Source organism: Erithacus rubecula (assembly GCF_903797595.1).
Source record: "Erithacus rubecula genome assembly, chromosome: 15".
NCBI classification, from domain to species: Eukaryota; Metazoa; Chordata; class Aves; order Passeriformes; family Muscicapidae; genus Erithacus; species Erithacus rubecula.
The window spans coordinates 8,546,805-8,570,816 of NC_136667.1; the positions used below are offsets into that span (position 1 = coordinate 8,546,805).

At 40.2% G+C, this 24,012-nt stretch overlaps 1 protein-coding gene across 6 annotated transcripts in view; it reads right to left on the reverse strand.

The window, feature by feature from the left end:
• Positions 1-24,012, reverse strand: part of KIAA1210 — a 52,386-nt gene that overhangs the window by 26,431 nt on the left and 1,943 nt on the right. The window contains exon 1 of one of the 6 annotated variants that reach the window (XM_079318685.1): positions 12,139-12,317. The exons of 2 other annotated variants lie outside the window; for them this stretch is intronic. In XM_079318685.1, the coding sequence (XP_079174811.1) occupies positions 12,139-12,200 (62 nt within the window). In that variant the 5' untranslated portion in view covers positions 12,201-12,317. Of the gene's footprint in view, positions 1-1,964; positions 2,000-2,108; positions 2,267-12,138; positions 12,318-24,012 lie in introns of those variants that run through there. 3 more of the 6 variants (XM_079318683.1, XM_079318682.1, XM_079318684.1) reach the window with 3 other exon arrangements.

A 24,012-nucleotide genomic window follows, 5' to 3' on the forward strand; every position in this document is an offset into this window, starting at 1 on the left:
AAAGACTGAAAGTTTACCAAAAGCAGTGTTTGCCTCTCCCTGCACAGGGCTGGATTACCACAACTGTGATTTAATTAATTATCTACAAAGAGTGACTTCCCATACAGATGGAATCACAAAAATAATACTGACATTATTAGACCCTATATGCATTGCTAGGGTGTATTTTAAAGCAATTAAACTCCTACAAAGTTGCAGAATTTGCTTTACCTTCAAAACAGACAATAGAACTTAGTGGTCACACCTACCCTCACTTGATTTAATGTATTAGATCTAGACTCTCTGCTATCCCATAAAAATTCCATTGATAGCCCTACAGTGCTGCATTCACTTGGAACTCTTCAACTCATTACAGGAACTAATGAGTCTGAAAAGTAAAAAACAAAAATCAAAATCTCCAGAAACAGGAGAAATGTCCTTGTCTCCCCTTTACAAACAGAACCAACTGGACAAATATTTGGAATACTCTATGGGAGGGCAGTGATAGGGCAAAAGAAATAAAGTTCCAGGATGGTGTTCTGACCATTTGCTTTGCCAAGCTGAACATGTGACTTAACACATATGTGGAGGGTAGAGGGGTGGGAGAATGCTAAATGAAAAAAGAGACAATTCCCTTTCACTGCTTGGTTTGTGTATTTCAGGACTCCTGGGAATTTAGCATTGTACAGGACTCAAGTTTCTCACATTTAACAAAGATCCAAGACAAATGCTTTCTGCTCAGCCTCAGAAAAGGGACACAAGCTCCTACCCCACCTTCAATGTTTCTTCAGCCTCAGTCCCATGGCCCTGCATAAGCATTCCAGCAGGCCTATGACAGAGAGATCAAAGGAGATGCTGGACCCTGAACAGCCTCTTTCTTATCAAATAAATGCTTGAGGAAATAAAGCCTCAAGAATGCAAGGCACTGCATTCAGTTAGCATCTTCATAGCCTATAGAAGACAGACAGTGGCAAGCAGCCAAGAGAAAGAGATGAAATTTTGGTCTGGAGCTTTTAAAGACCCATTTCCTCCATGCTACAAAAAATATTTGAAATCAAGCTTATGGTCCAGATTTCAGGACACACACTTTTCACAGCAAGATGAATCAGCACAGGAAAATTGATCCTGTGGACCTCATCTGGTCCTCCAGGTCACCACCCTGCAGCCAGCCTCCACCAGAATACACTTCAAGCTACTGCAGGACCTCAAAGAAAGCCCCACTATTTCCCCTGAAAACCAAGGTTCAAAAAACCACAGAATGCAGGATGATTTAATATTCAGATTACATTCTGTAGCAAAAGGTGACTGAGAGGTTAAATTTTCTTCTCTCTTATTAAAGCACATTAGAGAACTTTGTTCTGACAAAACTTTGTTCCTCTCTGGGAACCCAACAAGCTATCAATGAACTCATTAATCCAATGACAGCTAAGTGAAGTAAACTCCACAGAACAGTATTTCAGAGTCAATCTGAAATCAATCAGTAGCAAAGCCAGCAAGATTTCTATTCAATTTTCACATCCCTTGAGCATATCAGAAATTCAACAACCAAAGCCCCCTTTGCTCTCCATGAGATGAATGTACTTCAAGGCTCATGGTCACAGAATATGCTGAACAGTGTGGGATTCAACAGAGTACAATCCAACATGACAGGAGGAACCAGAATCTGACCTTACACAGCTGATCTTACTGTGTTCTTCTACAATGTATTGTTTCTAGGATGAAATTCCCAGGTTTTTTTGCCAGCCCCTAGCTGATATCTCCCATGGGGTCCTCCCATGACTGTTTTATGCAGGTATAAAATAACAGCAGTAATAGCAGTTTAACCCAGGATTCTTGCTACTTTCTCCACTGGCAATGGTGAGGGGAAGAGTTTATAAAATTAATGAATATTGATTTTGTAATTTTCAGTGAAGGAGGGATAGTTCAAGAAAATTTAAGGTCCTTTTCCAAGGATCACAAATAATAAATACAGCAGTAGTACTCACCAGGAAGTCTGGATAAACATCTAGATAATACTTAATATCAATAAATCTTGACAAGATACCCAGAACAAACATGGAGAGAGGTCTGTTCCCAGCTCTCACACTTTGCTTTCAGATGAGGTCCCTGATCCCCCTCTGTCCCCAAACCTCAGCTTCTCCATGAAGACTCCCCAGAAGAACAGGTCCCAATGGGCTGAACTCTTGTTAGCTACAGCCCACTTTGAGAAGCCTCTGCCTGACAGCAATTCTGAAGGATTTCTGCTGTTCAACAGTGCCTGAAGCATTATGTCCTGCCCTCCTAGTGAGTGTGTGTGTAACACTAATGGAAAGCAGCTGGTGGGCTGAAGCTGATTTTTAAAAAAAATGTAAGAGGAGGAAATGCCTTTCATACAGTCACACAGACTCATTCTGTAATTGTGTGAGAAGCCAAGAGGATAAGAAGGGGGAAGGGTAAATGGGAAAAATTCATAAGCACTGTTTTACCAGTCCAGAAATGGAGAGAGTCAATGCCTCTGTCCATGCACTGCTGCCCATCTCCCCAGACTCCCCTCCCTCCTGCACTCCTGCCTTTTGCTGATTCAGCACTGGAGAACTGTGCCCTGCATGTGGGATTGGTCTGTAGCACTGACCTGTACCTTAAACCTGAGGCAGGTACCTGAGCAGGGCAGCTGCTGTTCTGTATCAGCTCAGGAGGCCAAACTGAACTGTACCAAAGCTTTGCAATGCTTGGCACCCACACCAGACAGATTAACTTGGTTTGGTGTCACTTTGAGCTGTCCTCATCACCTAATTACTCTGCTGTGCTTATTAGCACGATCTTGGGTAGCTGCTGCCTGTGCAAGATCTCTCTGAGACAATAGAGCAAATATCTCCCAGTTAGCCAAAAGCCAAGGAAAATGGTTCTTGATATCCCATCCCTAAAAATAATTTATCACAGAGATTATACAGTGCATTTGCAGGTCAATACCAATCAGGAAAAATGTGACAGAAATTTGCCAAATCAAGACTAACTCTAACATAATCATGATCTAAGCCACAGTAAGATTTTGGCCCCAGACTGTCTCCATTTTAAAGGAATGGACATTAAATGACCCAGTTAAATTCCACCATTTGGCATAAGCATAGGGCTAAGCTTTCCCCATGTGGTAATTTTTTTCTTCATACTAACACACTGGGGAGATTTCAGGAAACAGCTGGAATGAGGATCTTCTCACACTCTTCCTAAAAGAAAAAGAAAAAGAACAGCAAAGTCTTCCAGCAACCACACTAAAGGAACCAGTTGCCAGCAGTAGGACACTCTCAGATCCACTTGACATGAATACATTTGAAGTAGTTGTAGAGGAGGAGGAACATGCATTTAAAATTCAACAGGGATGTAACCAAAGGCTGCCTTTGCCAGTTCGGGAGCTCCTCCCAGTGTGCATTACTGCCTTTGGAAATGGATTCAAGGCAAAGCAACAGGAAATGTCAAGCCACTATCACTGAACAGCAGACATGCCTCATGCCAGCAGAGTCAAGATGTCACAGTCAAGCATGGGAATAAAAGTCAAGCTTACTGTCTCTGCTTCTCCAAGTGGCAAATTCAACAAGTAAGTGTAATCTTCCATCCCAGATCTGGTGGGGGGCATATTTAGCCACTGTATTCTAACTTGTGTATGTGCTTTTACCCCCTCTCCAAATCCTTAATTAATTTTGTTTCACCTGGAACCTTCCAGGATGAAGTTAGAGACTGGGATCTGACCTGTGGTGTGCAGAGCCCTGGGAGTCTATGGGCTGCTTTGAGGGCTCAGCAAAAGGTGGCAAAGGAGAGAGGTTTGCCATCAGCTGCCTTCAACAGAGGCTTGGAAGACTATGAGCTTGAGAAAACTCCACAGAAACTGCCAATATCTGCAAACTCTGAAGGTGACAAATATTAGCTTAGACAGCAAAATCTATGAGACAGAGCTTGTCTTTTAAATGTATTCTAGCAGATGGAGACTATTGGGCTTGGGTAAATTCACATTTTCCTGGCTCTATCATTGAATAGCAGGGCAAATTACTGGATTTCTAACAAGAACCAAGCTATTTATCACTCAGCCATGAGCTTCTTTACCTGTGGAATCAGAATGGTCACACTGGAAAAGCTTCATGAGCCTTGTGGAAGAGTTAAGTATCCCCTCTGTGCAGGAGAGCAGCATGCTGGAACATTATGGACTGACACTAGAACCACCCAGAAGGTAAATAAGAAAAAAACCCATAAAATTTCACAAGAGTAATCTGCATATAGGCCATGCCCCCATATTTGAGTCACACTGATTTCCAATATGTTATTCTTAGAAACTGGGAAGAATCATTACACCCAGGGCCTGAAAGAAAAGAGTTTGGAGGGATTTTTACCAAACTAAGCTGTCTGACTATTGCAGGCAAAATGAGGCTGAAACAATACAGAACCAAAGACCAGAACTAAAATATGGAACTTTAGGCTATATATAAAGATTTCTCTTCTTTTAAGGTCTTTCCAAAACAGTCACATAGGATTAAAGAGAAGCTTAAAGATGGGAAAAAATTTAAAAGAAAATCTTCAGATAAGATGAAACTTCTCAGGACAAGATAATAAAGCCATTTAATGGCCATGAATTTAAAGTGCACTGAAAAAAGAAAAAAGGGGGGTGGGAGGCAAACAGAAAATTCTGGGACAAACTGTTACAAATCTTCACTCTGAAGATCAAAACACCATAAAACCAGTCAGCCATCTTTTGGCTATAAAGAAGCAAATAAAACACAGGCTTTGTGGTCTCAGAAGCTGCATTTGGCAGGAAGCTCGGGAAATCTCCCTTCATGTGAAGTCCCAAAACCTATTTGTGTGTACTGCCTGTACACACAACAAATAAAACCAAGGCAAGCTCCTTCCCATGTTGAAACACTCTGTGTCTGGCTGGCTAACCCCAAGTTCCCAGTGCCCGTGGGCATTTCTGGAGCTCATTTTGACCCCTGAGCAAGGACAGCCAGAGGCAGCACAGGGGCTCTTCTGCAGCTGTGAAATTTGATGGTTTCCCTCCCTTCTTCTACTTGAAAGAAAACCTCCTGCTGTCCCTGCTCTGCTCTCCCAGCTGCTCTCTCTAGAGCCTCGAGCTAGGCAGCTCTTGAAGGACAACATGGAGAATGTTGGAGCCAAGGGAGATCATCCCTGTGCTCAAAGCAGCTCCTGAGCCATTTCTGTCCCAAGGGCAGCTACTGACCTTTCACTCCAGTATGAGCAACTACTAAAAAGGGATCCTACTTCTCTGGGATTCCAGACACAAATGCCTCTCTAAAACAGGATCATCTAAAATAAGATTATCTGAGCTAATGCTGTTTTGCACCAATGGACTATGAAGCTGAATTTAACGGTATTTGAAGGCAGTGGTACAGTAGCATCAGGGAGCAGAGCAGTACATGGCAGCAGAAAAAACCCAGGAGGTGACACCAAAGACAACAAGAACTGCAAGATGGGGCAGTGACAAGCAGGCACATGGCAGAGAGAATCAGATGGGGACATTCTGTAAGATCTTCACAGACTAAGGCTGCAAGAAAAGAATCAATAAGACAATTTGCATCTTTTTAATTTAAGCTTTTGAAACATTATTTTCACTAAACTGAAATGATGGAAAGAAGTTTGACTGCTAGAATGAATCAGCAAACAATTCTTCCACACCTCTGCCAGGTCTGTATTTTCTCATGTACAAAGATAGTTTGATGGTTATCAAAACGGCTCCATCCTAATTCTGAGCTAGACTACTCAAACACATCTCATTTGCATCAGAACTACTGCGTGGATCACAAGCACCTTGTTAGATGAGTGATACCTGGAAACCCCAGCAGAAGTGCACACTTACATATTTCTGAGAATGTATAAGCATAAATGAATTCATCAGGAATACAAGTCAGACATTTAGTTCACTAATTAACACCGGACCCTTGGATCTCAGAGACCAAATGGAACAAACACTACAAAATTTGGAAGCTGGAATGACACCTTGGCTCTGGATGGATGGTTAGAAAGCAAGACAGGGCAGCTTTGTCTGCACAACTGAGTTTCCCTGCTCTGACTGAGGGTGCTGCAATTCCCTTTAAGAGCATCCTGGTCAGGACTGAGGTAGAGTAAATTTTCATCATAGCAGCTGCTATAGAGCTGTGATTTGGATTTGTGCTTGAAACAGTGCTGATAATTCAGAGATGCTTCTTTATCACTAAGCAGGTCTTACCCAGAGCCTTCTCTGCTCCTCACCCCACCCCAGCAGCGAGAGGCTGGGGGTGCACAAGGAGCTGGGAGGGGACACAGCCAGGACAGCTGACCCCAACTGACCCAAAGAGTATCCCAGACCATATGGCCTCAGGCTCAGCATGTATCTGGGGCAGAAGGAGGAAGAGGAGACATTTGGAGTGATAGTATTTGTCTTCCTGTCACCATTACTGTTCTGGGGATGCTAAACACCTGCCTGCCCTGGGGAAGTGGAGAATAAATTCCTTGTTTTGCTTTGCTCGTGTGCATGACCTTCACTTTACCTATTAAATCAACCCAGGAGTTTTCTCACGTTTACCTTGGGATCCTCTCTCCAATCCCACAAGGGCAGAGTGAGTGAGTGAGTGAGTGAGTGAGTGGCTGTTGTAGGACTTAATTGCTGGGGTTAAAGCACAACAGTCACAAAGATACCAATGTGCTATAGCATGGAGATAGGATACAACAGAGCACAGAATGTCTTGGCACCTGTACACTTACCCAAATGCAGCAGGTATAAGAATACAGTTACAGAAATGAAAAGTGATGTGTGTGGCCCAGGTCACACCTTTTTCACACACATTGTGTTGGAAACCTTGGGCTGTTGGCACAACCTTGACTATTGGCACAGTGATGAGCAGTGACAGCTCAGCATGTGCAAGCAAAATTAGACAGGATATCAACTGACTGGGGTTTTTTTCTTTGTTTATACAGCGACTCCCACAAGGGAGTGAGAGGCCACCTGTTAACTTGAAACAAATAATTATGAATAAAATAACAAGATAAACAAAACCAAAAAGAGAGTTTGTAGTTAGCATTTGCTGTATTCAAAATAATATTTAAAACTACTTAATCCATAATAGTTTTATCAACCTTGAGACTATAACAGATTAGTGTAGAACACCTTGTGCTCAACTGCTTTCCTACAGCAGAAAAAATCTGGGGGGTGGAAGGGAATCAACCTTGGAATTACCTTGGGTTTTTTCCCTGTTTCCCCATGGACAGACTTATCTCAGATTTTCTCAAATCTGGCTGGTAATCAGCTCTACCTGCCCTACACTAGCTCAGGTAGGTTATCTACTGGAGTACAACTTGAACCCACTGCATTTTTGTCCCACATATAATCAGATTTCAGCTTCTACATTCAATTCCAGGCCTTCACATCACAGCAGATACGAAAGCCTAAAACTTTATAGACCTCTGCACAAGGAGGAAATGACAAATTAATCTCTCCAGCTGGGTCTAGGAGAACAAGGCTAGACACTTGGTGCAGCAGAAGTGTCTGTCTAAGAAGAGAACACTAGGGAAAAATATGACAAGATGTTTTCATGGCTCAGTCTGGCAAAATTATGTAGACAAAAACCTGACAGTCAAATGATGCAGAAGAGTGAGAATTACATTCAGCAGATTGTCCCAACTCAAGCTTCTGCCCCACTGCAAGTGATGCAGGACAGGCAGCATTAGAGGTCAATTTGACAGCATATCTGCCAAACACTCAGAACCTTGGTGATAGCAAAAGGGCAGTTCTACTGAAACCAAATAAACAGGCCTGCTTGGAATTCCTCTGCCTGCAGCCAGCAAACACACTGTACCACTGTGGCTGCTAAAACAAACACCATCCAGAGAGAAGCATGAACAGAATGAGGAGATGGGAGTGACTCACTGGTGTATTAACACAGAACTGAACTTCTTGCACAAAGATGAGTAAAACAGAATTAAACACAAAGAGAAATAGCTGTTGGTTTGTTTTTTTTTTTTGTTAATAATATAGCACCATTGTACTAAAGCTGCCCAACTGCCTGCAGTGCCATAGCCCTGACACCTCCTTTTGTTCACCCTCTCTGCTATTTTTGAAAAAGAAAACAGGTCTTAAGCCTCTATACATTTAATACCAGGCAAAGCACTGAATGACTCCTGTGGGCTGCAGACAAGATGCTCTCAAATGTCTAAACATCCTATAATTGCCAAATACAGGAACATGCTCATGGGCTGTATACTGAAAGGTTACTCCAGGAGACTCACAACACCTGAGGAGTGTTTTCACCTCAGCTCACACTCTCTGATTTGGCCTTAGTGGAGAGAACTCTCCACTTTTCACAAAATCTGTTTCTTGAAACTCATTCAAGAATTGTCTCCCCACAGGTGAACTTGTTTTGCTGAGCAGAAACCACCTATCATACTCAGATATTTTCATCTCAAAATCCCCCAACACTGAAAAGCTGTTAATGAGTGACTCTTGCTCGTTGTGAAATAATATGCTAAAGTGATGTACAATAAAAAGACATGCAAACAGACATATTTCAGAATACCCAAGTGTTTATGGGAAGCATTTCACCTGTCCTGAAATCATCAGCCTCACAGACAGCTCCCAGATCACCAGAGGGGCAGTGACTCTGCCACAGGAAGCCTGCACTGATCCCAAAGCTGCACAGCTGCCAGCTGAGCCCATGGACCACAGCTGGGCAGAGATGATGCTGGGGGTTGCCACAGGCAGGCAAGGCCAGCAAACTCAGTGTTTTCTTTTAAACATCCTGGATTCTTGGAGAGATGCTTCATGTCTAAAGCTGTGCCAAAGAGCCAAGCACCATTCCCTGCAGTCAGCAATGCAGCTCCTCAGCCCCCGTGGCAGTGACACCTCCAGAAAGGGACAGAGGGCACAGGAGGCCAGTGAGCTGCTGGCAGAGAAGAGGCAGCAGCTCCCACTGCCCCACGGGTCAAGCTGCTACTCCAGTAGCAGTTGGAGGAGCTTTAAACCTCTTCCAACCCACTTGTCACTGGCCAAGCTAAAACAGCAGCTGCTTGCTGTGGATGGGGAGCCAAAGGCTCCAAGGACCACACAAGCATGTTAAAGCTGTAAAAAGTGTAACTAGCCTCAAAGACAAAGGGATTTTTGGGATTTCCACCATCTCCTATGAGCCTCTTCAACAAGAAGGTTGGGGTGAAGGTGCAGGGGCAGTGAACAGATAGATTATCATCAGGTAGACATCTGACCCATCTTTGGAATAAACCCAGCAATCACCACAATCTCTTCCTGACACTTATCTGAACAGGCAACAACACAAAATACAGCAACAGCACCTAACCCAGAAAACATATTTTACTCAATTTCACCGTCATTAACATCATTTTAGATTGGCAACTGCTTTCATCTCAAACAATCTAGAAATATATTGAAAATTCTACTGATGCATTCTTTGATCAACTTGCTTTGAAGTTCGGTGTTGAACTTCTTTGCAGGATAAAAGTGCACATCAGCATTTTTTTTTAAATTATGGAATATAGGAAAAGAGCACAATACCCCACTGCAGTGCAAATCTTAGCAAAGCAGAAGACATTCAAGCTGAAATGTCCATAATTCTGGGATTGTTTGTGAGAGGCACCATGAAATCCTGAGTGACCACAGTAGTTAAATACATTTTCTTATAGTCTACTATAGAAACCAGTCTGAGCTGGCACATAAAGCCTTCAGTCAAATATTTTATATAGCTTCTAACACACTATATTTGTCTTTGGAAATTGGCAGTTTGCATTGACCATCAGTGAACCTTACTATTCAAGCAACCACATTTTCAGCTCATATCAACATACTTGGCAAGTCCCAAAAACTGAGGAGCATATGAGAAGATTCCTCCATAGGCTTTCAGATCTATTCAGGTATAATATTTTTTTCTGGCACCATGCTTGGAGCAAGAAAAAAACCAGAACTCTGCAACAAGGGCAACGAGCTACAAACTTAGCAGAACAATTCAAGATTACTCAGTTTCCATACGCTGGTTAGAGAAATATGAAAGTAATCTAGTTTTATTTCAATTAAATAACAGGCAAGATCTGGACTGTGATGAAGAATCACCTGGATTAGGTTTTGGGTTCTTTTTTTTAATTTCATAAGAGGGCATTAACAAAGCACAGGGACAAGACTATGTGTACAAAGATTAGATTCAGCCACACATTATTACAGTGTACCAAGGCAGAGCCTTTTCCTCCTCTTGTAAAATGTAGGGGAGCAGGATAAATGTGACAGAAGCACAGGAGAGCAGTAGCTAAAGCAGCTTTTAAAACACTCCAGGTGCTTTAGCTGGACTCAGCAGTTCCAAGCCCTGGAGGGAACCCTTCCCCAGAGTCCATGGCAGGACTTTGGCAGGTACTGAGCTCTAAGTCACTTTGGTGACTGGTACCTACTGGTACCTAAGCCAATTGCTTAAAGCATAAAAGTAATTTAATTCCAAAAGAACTTTCATTCAGAAAGCAAACTAACTGCTACAGGTCAAGTGACCACATGAGAATATGGGATGTTGTTCCAATGACACATTTGTCAGGAAAGGCAAATACTTCATGTCAAACTCTAAACAAATTCCATTGAAAATTAATCTAAAGGCTAAAAACATCACTATTTCTGCAACTGGTGTCTTGAACTTCTTTTAACTGCCAATAACCACAGCCAAACCAGCATATAAAATTTGTGAAGAGTGCAAAGGGTTAGTAGTTGCATTAATTCACCTGGGAATACATCACAGGGCTGAAATAATAGGCTGAGAAACATAACCTGTGCATATATATCAAGTATAGAGAGCTAACTGAAAAATACCAAGAAAGAAGAAACTGTTGAAGAAAAAAGAAGCAAACTGTTCCTCATAAGTCAGGTGGAGATCGACCAGGAAAGAAGAGATGTTTTACCACATGTAAAAAATCTTCATCTGTCCAGCCTTTATAGTCTCTCTCTGAATTTCAAATTTGTTTTAAGTGCATTAGACTCTGAAGGATTTGGGGGGAAATCAGGCAGTGTAAATTTACTACTTTTTGTCAATTCAAGTGCCAATCCACCCACCTTCATTGGAACTCACCCATAGACCTTTTGCTAATTTTGATGGCACACTCTATCTAAAGCAAACTTCTCTGCCAAATATTAATTCCCTGTTTCAAAGGAGGAAAGGAGTTAATATGTGATGGAAATGCTAACAGAAATCCAGTAGGAGTCATGCATCTTTGAAAACACACATTTCCACCAGAGTAATGTGGGACAAACTGTTGGAGTGAGGGATACAACCTTTGGGAGAAGGAAAGAGTCAGCTACCAGGTTCACTTCTGAATTATTTTCCTCTCTCTGCTCTCCAGGACTTGCCCACACATTTAAATATCAGTATTCACATCTTAAGCCTCAAGACACAGTTTCACTTGCCTTCCACTGTGCATGTTCCCTGTCTAATCCCTAACCCAGTGCAAGAATAGAGCCCTCTGCAGTCTGCTGGTGCAAAACACCATCAAACAACTCCTCAGGTTTGGCAGCAGGAAATTTTCTTCCATTCCTCAGCTGGGAGAATGTCAAAGGAAAAAAGAATGCATCTTCATGGTATTTAAAAGCACAAATATTAACATACATTCTCTCATTCTCTTTTCCCTAGATAGTCGACTCCAACAAAACATGCCAGTGAAGCAATAAAAAATAATTCTTTTGAATATAACCAAATCTCTCAAGAGGGAGCAATTACAGAAACAAACCTCAGATTGCTTAGAGAAAAAATGAGCTCCTCAAGTTCTTAAAGAGCATTTACTGCCAGACTTGTAGCTGAACATCTTTTAAAAGCCAATCTGAAATTCTGTATTTCTCCTTTTTATGTGTTAATATATAAACAGTATGGATAATCACTAGGGAAGAGGGCATTTTCCCTCTTGCTTTAATTAAACAGGAAAAGATTCTTGATTTCTTTTTCAATACTTCACATTCATACCTCCGAAGAAGAAAAAAACCCTGACCAATTTTCACCAGACTAATATTTCAGCCAGGACTTATTTTTTGCACTTTTGTGCTCAGGCTGTGTTCAGACCCAAGGCATAACCACTTTGCTCAATGCTGCAGCTACAATACAACAAAGAATTTCCAGGCACCCACTAGACTCAGCTCCCTTTGGAAAGGTGGAGGGGAGGGCTCAGCATGGCACTTACTTTTTACTTTTCAGGCACCCGTAGAACCCAGCCATGGTGCTTCCCAGGAGGCGTGTGAGCATTTAATTCATGCTGAGTGCCAGCACGGGGATTCTGGCAGCAGAGCCCAGCGCCGCAATTCCCGGCCAGATAAAGTTCCTGATCCCTGATCGAGGCACTCAGGCTCTGCTGAACTGGCTCCAAGGAGGGCTGTGCCTGCTCCATAAATGGTTATGAATTGTTAACTCCCCCTTTTCCTGTCTCCTTCCAGCTATTGGTACGCACAGCATCCGAAGTGTAAAATACCATATGGCGTTTGATTCCCTCTCCCTGTGGGACTAATGAGAGGTTTGGTTGTAATTAGGATGTGAAGAAGCCCTGAGGAGATTAATTGGTAGTGTTATTTTTTAGACAGAGGAAGGCTACAGAAAATACTTGCAACATCTTTGAAATAATGACTAAAAACTGAAATTATTCTCCAGCGCAAAAGGGGTGCACAGGATCTTTCAAGACAGGCATTATCCCTATTCACTGTAAATCACAATCTAATCTAATAAGCTATTCTGCACATTAACAGGAAAAAACCCCAAACAACTGCATCCCTGCAATATTGCAAGGTCAGGCAAAAAGCTCTAGAGTTTAAATCAGCCAGCACACCCATATGACAGAATTACTGCCTGGTGATGACCTCTGACAATACACTAACAATTGTTACTCACTGTCACAACTAAAGAAACACTCACTGGGTGTGGAGACAGGTAAATGCTGGGGAACATAAACCTCGTATTCACAGGGGTGACCCAAGTCCTGGGCAGACAGAGCTGCACACATTTCTGGCATTTACATTGCATTAAATTCATATGGAAATGAATTTGCCTCATGGCCATCAATGGCCTCTGCTGAGGTAAAAGCAGAGAGGAGGCAGGACATTGCTTGTGCTGCCTGCACACAGGGAGGGAGCAGCAGCCACTCCTGGGGTCGCATGGCTCGCTAAGAATATCAGCTCCTGATTAAAAATCGCATGGATATTTAAAAGTAGGTGGTTCATAACTCTCATAATAGCAAAGCAAAGATTTACAGTCATTCCTAGAAGATCAGAAGAAAAGCACATTTATTTGTACTTCTCAGCTGGTACATAGTGTTTGAATACTTGGGTCTGGTAAGCCAGCAGGAGGGAGTATTATTAAGTATTTTTATATGAGTTTATTAAAGACATTTAGTAGAAATACCAGATCTGCAGTGGAGAAGTCCTTCTTGAATGCTTGGAAAAAACACTTTATTTTAATACCTTTCTCATAAGAGACACATGTAGTTAGAGAAATGGACCTCTGGTGAGGAGGGCCATAAGTGGCTCAGCAGCTTTCTAACAGTGCAGAAGTTTGACATCTCTGAATGGACAACTCAGTTTCTCAATTTTCCATAAAGGCCCTACACAAAGAAAAGCTGTCACACAAATAATAGATGACAGCAAGTGCAAGGGCCATCACAAATAGGAAACAAATAATACTCAGGTCTAGTTTCCCACTTAGCTGGAAAGCAAAAGCCTGTACAAGCAACCAACTTCAATGCCATCCACAGAGTGCATTTGCATTTGCAGATCAAAGCTGACCTCAAGCAGATATAATAAAGTTTCTGTCTCTTGGGAAAAGACAAAGCAGCAAAAATACAGTAGCACTAGTTGAAGTTTCACCCAAATGAGTTTCACTGCTGGAATTACTGCACTTGTCACACTGAATTCTTAATCCCAGCAGAAAAAGGATCACTAGAGAGCATTAATCTCCATCCATCAGACAAAGCCCACAGGAAAAAAAAAATGCAAAATCAAGGCTTCAGTTATTGGGCAACCACCACATGGAAGGAATTCCTGGAAATTACTGGAGAAATTCTGACTGGCAAAACCTTAGATGTAGGACTGCATCTGAAATCTGCCTGACTTTTTGTTCAGAAAAATGCTGCCAACAGAAACATTTATACTACAGTAAGAAATGAAGGAGACCTCATGAGAAATTCACATTTATATTTAAAATCAAGAAAGATCAAATGGCCTTCCAGTGGGAAAGCACAGTTCCTAAAGCTAGTGGAGGGAGTAATCCTAATGACTTCAGAAGAATTTAATCACTTTAACTGGTGTAGAACACAGCCTGGAAGCTTCAAAAAAATCAATGTTTTTGCTAACATAACACAGATTTCCTGTCTCCAAACCTCCTCAGATGGCTTCCCTTCAGAATATGCTTCCTTTCAATAATATTTTTTCTTTCATGCATTTTTGTCTTAAAGTTACTTACCTGAACATGGAAAACTTCATCTGTTGGCTTCCATTTAGGTCAAACATAGTCCTGTTCTCAGCAACTAGTTTGGCAACACACATTGCACCATCTCAAAACCCCCTTACTTTCTAAGAAGCACAGACTAGTAAACAGTCATTTAAAATAATTATCCCACCTCAGGATTTAATACTTTTTGATTCTCTATCTTCATATCACCCTCCAAGGCATGCTAGATTTATTATTCACTGCTCTACCTCTTTATCACTAGCACAGCTTCAAATGGCTACACACTGAGAGTTTTGGGTACAGCCCTGAAATCTTAGATGTTGATAAAAATCATGGCTCTATGTCCACAGGCAAACCAGTGCAAGCAAGCAGGGATGAACTGTAGCTGCTCTGACAGCCTGACATCAGTGCTGACATTTGTTCCTCACTTGTCAAGTGCTAAAGTGAATGGGCTGCTCTACTGTCAGGTAATTAATTGAAGCTGTTTTCAGCTGGGAGGTAGACAAACACCAAATAACCACAGATGTTGGCAAAGTAAAGATGATTCTTCAAAGATAGGGAAGACAGCAAGTTTAAACACCTGAAATTTCAATCAGATCTGGATTTCCTCTAAAGTTTGTGGCTTAGTCTGGTTGAAATAGGCCAGTCTGGGCCCACTTTAATTTGAAAATCAGGACTTTCTTCAAACTCATTGTCATGGCTTTCCCTCAACAGCCCAACATTGCACCAGCCCCCTGCACATCCACATCACTGCACATCCAAATCTGCCTCCTTCCCCTGCAGGGAACACAAGCAGTTCCAGGGCAAGCTGCCCTCCCGCAGTGGTACCAGCAGCAAGCTCCCAGCACTTGGTAAACTTCCCAACAAGTTTCTTAATTTCTCCAAAGGGAAAGAGGGAGGCAAGACTGAGCAAGGTCCAGCCATCCAACCATTGAGAAATCCTTGCACCAAAATACAGCTACTAAAATCATCAAGCTATTTGTCTCACATGCCCTGGCACTTGAGTCATTGCGAAAAAGTCTCTTCAACTTGAGTAACCAACAGCAGCTACTAATCCAATGGAGGAAGCTCAAACACACGTGTATTTCAAATACCCAGGGCACATGCCAACAGCAGTGTTAGGAGCTGCACACACAACCAGCAATCCTGAATGTGTTTTGTGTCCAACACAGCTACTGAGCTTTTTGCAGCCTCTTGCCACTGGGTCTCTAGGGGCTAACCACATCCTGGCTCCCAAGCACCCTGACTGCAACACCTCACATTGCACAAAATGCTCATCCAAAGCTGGCTTGCATGGCATCAGGACACAGTGCACAGCAGCAGGAAGGGACCAGATGTCACCCAGTTAGGAAAACATGTATTTCACAAGCTGTGTTTAAACAGGGGTCTTTGGTTTGCATTTTTAAAAATTATTTTCAGAAAGGGGCAAAAGTTTCATTTGAGCATTTCACTAAACAAATTTAGAGGTAGGAGTAAAAATTCTACACCAAACTGATAGACATTTCAGATTTCTAGTGTATTTTGATGTCTCTGAACTGACTTCTTCTTAGCAAGGTAAATGTCACATTGTGATAGAGTGAGCCATTATATACTGATCCTTGAGCCACTTGGATTTCATATCATGAAGATTCTGTGTGTTCCTTACAAGCAAGTTGCATTTGTACCCCTAGCAACACTTTGCAACTTTATGTACCAGCATAAATGTGCCTCTCAAGTAACACTTTGCTGAAGAAGAAAGGGATTCAACTTCCTTACAAGTGAAATTCCCAGGCTGGCAAATTGGTCAGGCTTAGAAATTTTCTGTGAAAACTCTTCTGTTCTAAAGAAACAACTAAACACACATCACTGTTAAAAGCTGCACTGTCAGAGCTTTAAACAAACAGGGTTAGAAACAAACAGTAGTCTGCAGACAAAGAAGTGGAGATAAGAGGATTTCTGCTTTCAGAGTTTATACATCCATCTGTGATTAATATTATGAGGAAAATGAGGGTCAAAGCCTATCTCTGAAACTGAGAGTGTAGTCAGAGGCATCCAACTATGTACTATTTCAGCTTTTTATTCATGCATTTATTTATACATACATTAATAAAGAATTTGCCATGATACTTGCTCAGTAGTCTAATTACTCTATGTTGCTCTAATTATGTGTTTTTTCACACTTTGTGTGCAACATGTGGGATTTGGGGGATTTTTGGTTTTGTCATTCCCTGTTAGAGGTATTTCCTGCAATCTCCTCCAACACTAAGAACATTTCAAAGACCACAGCGATAATATAATAATCTCTTTAGTTCCAGTGTTTGGTAATTCAGAGTCTTCATTTTTTCCTTCAGTTTATCATAAACACATTGTTTCTCCTCTAAAGAAGAAGTGAAGAAAAACTTCAGTATGGTGTATCCAGCACATTACTGAATTCTAAAATATGACCAGAAAAATACTGGCACTCTAAATCTGTGTCCCCACAGCCAAATGTGAACTCTTCCTGGATTAACCAGAGATGAAGGTCAGGCCATGTGTCATTTGAAAGGTAATTTCCCCTGGATTTGCAACAGGATCATAGATGTATAACTTCAGTGACAGAAAATATCAATTGCCTAACAAATAATACAGATCCAGAGATAGGATTGCTTGTTTGACAGTTTACAATCTACAAGGATTTATTTGCATATAAATATGTAATTTATTTTTAGATAAGTAACAGCGTTCCTGTATACATAGACCAAAATCTCTGCTTTCTTCATCCAGGACCACAAATCTAAAATCTAAGATATTAAAAATTCTAAATGAAAAGCAGATTATTTTTTACACAGTGGAAGAGTCGGTATTTCCTGTGAAAATACTAGCAAGGTCAATATTTTATATACTGAGAAACTGTGGTTCTTTTGTCCTGGTGGGGTTAGTGCAGAAGTTGAACAAAGGAGCTCTATTTCTGCACGTTCTGACTTTAGAAAATACCATGTTAAAGAATATTAAGTTCCAACAATATGACTTTTCCTTCTTGGTGTCCAGGCAGGAACCAATACACAAGACCATCTGGAAAGAAATGTGAGAACAAAGTATGTAGCTACAGGCACATGGACCAGTGCCTGGTCTAAATGTTGAACATCAGAGGTAACAGTTACTGAGTCTAAACAAATATCCTGAGATGATGTGAATAATGAATTGAGTTTTCTACACGCCATTCTTCCCAAATTCCCCTCTAGGGATAGATCAGTTAATGTCCTTCAAACACTCTTGCCAAGCTCCCTTGGAGATAGATCAGACCAAGGCTGCCACTAATGCCTGTGCTGTGAACAGCAATCAAATTTAATGACTTCCCATGTATATTAGTTTAACACTAATGCAGGCCCACCTCTTCAACAAAGTTATTTCTGATTTGTTTGCACAGGTATAAGCAAGAGGAGAACCAGGGACTCACACATCTGGAATAATATTCCTAAAACCATCAACATCCTGAATTCCAGCTGCAACTGAAATAAAACTTCAAAGTGAAGGTCATCTCTGATACCATCTCAGTGCCTGTCGACTGAAGCAATAATCCAGGAAACCACGGAAGCACAGTTCTGGGGAAAAGGCTGTCTGACTCCAGAGCCTGCAAACACAAGGCTAAAGATAAGGTGACCATTAACCTTCAGAGAAGGGCAGGGAAGTCCCAGAATGTCCTGCCTGCAGGCTGTATTGCACCAAGGGGAAATAAACAGAAAAATAAAACTCAGAACTGCATACTCTTGAGATTTGACTCAAATGAGAACACAATGGTAACATAGTGTTTTCTCTGTTACCTTTCCTCTGTATAAAGGCATGAATACAGTATCTGGTTCATTCATTCCACAGTCAGCAAAATAAGTGAAAATATTGAGTAATAATAAACTTATTCCTACCACTTGATATCTGTGAGATATTAGACCTGTGACCCTCTGTACAGAATATATTATTCCATATTGCAGATACAGTGGGGAGAACTGAGGACGAGTAATTCAGTGACTGCTTCAGAATCCATAAACTGCAGCTGAACTCAGAAGTTCCTGGTGACTGAAACTGTATTTTAGAGTCTTTCCCTATGCTTCCTTGCTCAATAAGGACAGCCAGAAAGACCCTACAAGAATAGGCACCCTATAAATATCCAAGATAACTTTAAGTTTACTAGCCAGCCTTCAGCCATGGGAACTCTTACAGGAATACTGGCATTAAAATGCTGAGTTTAAATTAGAAATCAGTGACTCCGTGACATGATTTGGCTCTGCATATCAAGAGTTTAAAATCATCACATAATAAAAAACACCTCATATTGAGCCAATTTCACCAGAGTAGACACACAGCACATCAGGGTCTTTACACAGCAGCCTAACACATTACTCAGACAAGTTCTGGCAGTCTTTAAGTATCCCAGTGTGCTCTCAATTGTCTCTTAAATATGCTGGCCCTGTTCCCACAGTAGTGGGAAGGGAAAATATCTGATACATACCCAGAGGCAGGAAATAAGCTAATTGCAGAAGAATTTTACCTAAAATTGTTGAATAAACCAAGTTCTGTGTCACTAAGTCACATAATCACATGTTTAAACTGAACCTCTGCTTGGTCCTTCTCAACCACAGAACCTGGCACACACTTCAAGCTGTTTGCTGAACTGATGGGTGTATCTATCATCCCAGAATTAGTGGTAGCCAAAAAAGCTGCAGTTCAGAGCCATACCAAACCTAAGTTCATTGTTTTAGTAATCTTTCTGCTATACCATTAACTATGCTTGTTCTGCACTCTGAGAGCCCCCCTTCTATTGAGATTATATTTAATGTACATTAGACAAGAGAGAATTTAAAAGCCACTGAAGATTGATGAGCTAAGTTAACAAGATGGATTTGCAGTTCTTTTCTGATTATGCAAAACTGATATTGTAATATTTTCTCACCACAGATGAGAGAGATTTAATTTTTCACAAAAGCAAATGCAGGCATTTAAAAATGCTAAACAATAATAAGGCTTCCAGATATTTTTCTTAGCTTGTGAAAAGTTTTCTCACCATGTAGTTGCTAAATACAATGGGATATTAGTCAAAACCATCTAAAGGAAATGCCATTGACTTTTGAATTACTACTGGTCACCAGTTAAAATGGTATTAGTGATGACATGATTAATTTTTATTTTCATCAGAATCCATTACAAAACTAGCAAATACCTTAACTCTGAAGAGTCCCATACACCATACAAGTGCAACATCCATTCCACCAAAATAAAAACCTGTTCAAAATATGAAATATGTTTACTGTGCAGGAATGAGGACTCGTGATTGTGCTGATGCTATAATAAAGTAACGATGGTATAATAAAGCCTAAGTCACATCCTGTAACCATTTTTAACCCTCTTATAACTATAGAATGAAGAGGAGATGCAATGGCCATAGTTTGAGGATCAGTAGAGCAGAAGAAATGTGATCATCAGAATCATAGCAAGAAAATTACCTGTATTTCTTTTTTTTCTGTATCCAATCCACAAAAGTTGTGATAATATTGATATAACATATTTCTTCAGACCCATCATAGTAATTATGGCTATTTGCTCATTTCTTTCCTCTTTCCTCTACTTGACATGAATTTGCATTGATATTAATATAAAAGATAATATAAAAACTTTTGCTTAGCCTAGAAGCTTGACAAATCAACTAAGGCAAAAACTGAGACAAATTATAGTCTTTCTTTGGCTCAGATTTCTTGTTTTAAACTCATTTATTACAAGAATCTTAGCATCTTATTTAATAAAATATCACTTTTAATTATTGAGAAGGCACAGCTTTTGAAGTTCAACTCATTAAATTCACTCCTTAGTCAGCACATACTCTTCAGTAGCAACAGTGTTAACGTACAGATGATAGAGTCAAAAAAGAAAATAAGCACTAAAAATTCTCAAAGAAGTATATTATGGTAGTTAATAACAGGTGTATAAACATTCTCATATTCTTCTGCTCATTGTACTGCTCGTGAACCCTTAAGAGCCCACAAACAGGTGGCATTGTGGTTTTGAAATTTACTTTGATTTGCTGCATGCTGTCTCTTTCAAAGTACAAAAATCTTTTAAAAATTAAACTCTATACATCTGTAAAGAAGGTCCTTCTTAATCTATCTATAAACAAAGAACAAAAGGTTTTGGGAAAACTTTCATTACTATTGCACACAAGGCAATTCTGAAATGGTCTCTCCAGCCAAGTTTAGTCTGCTAATGCACAGAAGGTTTTCTGTGCTTCATTCTCTATAACATTGTGTTGACATCTCTGCCTTTTAAAATTCAGATTTGAAGAGTCAATTAAATAAATCCAGAAGTTCCCTATAATATGTTAAGTAATTTGAAGCAGACTCAAACATAACATATAGATTGAAAAAGCAAGAAAATCAACCATTCATAAACACTCCCTCCTTCTAGCATGTTTCTGGGAAGTTATACTATGATCTATAGTTTAACTTAATAGAGAAACTCTTGGATCATTTCTCAAATGTCAAGCAAACCACACAGACTATCTCTTCTGTTTTCTTTCACTTGTCCTTTCACTTTCTCCTACAGAGATAATGAAAACATTATCACATAAAAAAACAGAGTAAATTAAGGAGAGCTCAGAAATCCTGACACTCTTGGAGAGACAATAGGATCAGAGAATGCATCTTCCCCAGAACCTTCCCCCCTGTCATTACTAGTGCTTAGGAATATACAAATAGCTTCTTGAACAATGAGATAAAATTTATCCTGACATAGTGAGGAAGAGCCTTAGATCTCTGTGACCTGGCTGCAGCCATGTGCAGTGAGTGACAGAACTGGGAAAAAAAAAGGTCAGTTTGCCAGACACCAGGATTCAGGGAGAGGCAATGTCCCCATATTGCATGGTAAGGGCTGCAGCTCAACTCTACTAAGCTAGACATTTTTTAAAAGAATAAAAAGTCACCAAAAAAAAAAAAAAAAAAAAAAAAAAAAAAAAAAAAAAAAGGTCTTGGCACTCAAAAGAGCAAAGATTGGCAAAGAACCAGCCAAATACAGCAGCATTAACTCTCTGTGTGCTGGCAAGTACCCTTCCCACTTAACCTAGTATACAAAAATGGTCTCATGAAGCATTAATTGGGAGAAAAGAAAGGACATATTTGACCACAAGGTACTATAATTTGATTTGCTGCAAATAGTACCAATAATATTCAACAGACTGATATGAATGATGGCAGCCTTTTTATGGGCAAATATAAGTAAATTCTAAGAAATGCATGTTCAGCAGAAAGAAAAAGGAGTGGAACAGCAGATAGAAAGAATGGCAGTGAAATGACAGGAAGGACTGTATAATTCCTTGACATGCCATTTTGCTGAGGTTAGCCCTAAAGAGAGTGTCAAAGTTGTAAGCAAAATAAGTATACACACTGACCTCCATTTGCCCCCAAAGGCTTTTAACCAGCAATTTCAAGAAGTAAGATCCTCATAATTTCCAGTAGTTTTAAGAGCCTAGAATAGTGCAGCCACCCCAAATTCAGCATTCCTGAGTCAGCTAAACTATGAGACAGCTGAAAGTGGGTATATTGGAAATAATATTTGGTGCTCTCTTAATTCTGAGTTTCCAGATCATTAAAAATGCTGCTCTCAAGCTTTGTGAATGAGCGTGTATTTTGGCAGTTTTGCTGCAGTTTTTGTTACTCAGAATAATGTTCACAGTCTTGCATGACCACTTGGCTGTGTGAGCTATGACCTGGTGAGATCTTATGAGATTTTGGGGGAGAACTGCAAGAGTCAGCAGGAGTCAGGGATGAAAAGTAGTTGAAACAATCCTTGTTAATAACATCAGCGAGTGTCTGCTGCTCGCCAAAGAGGAGATTTCAAGTTCTAACCTGTAGCACTCCTTCCCATTACACATACAAGCTGTCAACTGAAGATATGGAGAGAAATCTGTTTATGTCTAAACTACACAATAGATTGAACTCAGACAGAAGAACTGGTGTAGAAATTCATCTGAGGAAATGGTGAGAACTGCATCTCCACTAAACCCAGAGTCAAGCACCAAAATCTCATGCAATGTCTTTGAATTCATTTAGAAAAAAAAATGATGAAATACAAATGGCATCCATGCTTGTGGCATTGGCACTCCTTTTAAACTTTCAGAGGATGTATATGTATCTGTGCACGCATGACTCAACATGATGCTGGTGGCAGTCCAATAAAACCAAGCCACTGATTCTAGAGTTTGGGCCATGTCCAGAGCTCATTAAAATCAATGACAGCCTTTCCACTAAATTCAGCTCTTCAGATCATAGCAATCAGCTTGCAGTCTGATGTACCACAGAGACTGCAGTCACATTGCTTTGTCCCCTGTTTGACTTACAGCACAGCTTGATGTTTATGTAACATAACTAAAGATATTGAGACCAACCACGCCACACACACTGTCCACAGTACTAACATAAGGATTACTGAAAATCCTCAGCAGGAAAAAAAAAATCAGTTCCCCAGTTTAATACACTGTGTGTACTTTCTTTTCATTTATATATAGAGAGACTTCATATAAATCAATAAATACCTATGAATGAATATCTAACACATTTCAACAGTATCAAATACAGAAAGCATTCCAGTCAAAGCTGTGGTGGATTTTAGCAGATATTAAACAGGAACAACTAAGAATGTATTTGTATTACATGTATCAGACTCTCACACACACAAAGTACTGCTCCCTGAGTACCCATTTTCACAGCTATTTAAAACTGAGCAACATCTTAGCCCTTTTCTTAATGCTTATGCAAGAATCCAGTATTTGCACTTGCAGCCACTGCTTTCTTGTGAAATATTCTAAGTATCCACTGATCTCTAAATAAATTTATTTAGCATTTAAATAAATGGGCCTGTATTGAGCAAGTCTTAAGACTAAATACAAATTCTTGTTTCTTCTCTGACCACCATACATGCTCTTCTGGTGACAGAAAACATAGCTGTGCATTTGCCTGAAGTAAATTTCCCTGACTGGCAAATTAGGAACCATTACAAATGGAAAAAAATATAACTTTGAAACAGAAATCAGTGCCAGTAAAACTTCTTAAGCGATAAAAAATAACTTTTGATGGTTGTCTGCACTTAGTTGTTCCCAGAAAAACTAAAAATAAGTCTAAAAGAGGATCTACTTCCCTAATGTCTGAATACAGCCAAAAACTCTGCACTGTAGGTTCCAAAGGACAAAAAGTTTTGAATCATTAAATCTGCATTAGGCATGACTCCATTTCTGTGGTCACAGGAATCTGTAACATTTAATTTTCTGAAAACTTCCATCAAATCTTTGACAGAATCATAAGCAAACAGCTTATGTGGAAAAGGCTTCCAACTCACAGTGATCTGAAAAAAAGTGAGGGATTTACTTTTTGTTCATATAACATCCAAGTAATTTGGGTTTAAATATTAGAAAAAGCATTTCTATACATAAATAAATGCCCTAAGTATCTAAATATATTCTAAACTTAAGTCAAGCCCAAGGTAAGAAGAAGAGCTTTGCACTTTCTTATACTATAGTGAGAACTGAGTCAACTTTTAATTTTGAGATATGGACCAAAACTCGACATTGGACTGGAGAATTCTGGAATCCTTGCAAACCTCACACTGCCTGTGTGATAGGGCTGCATTT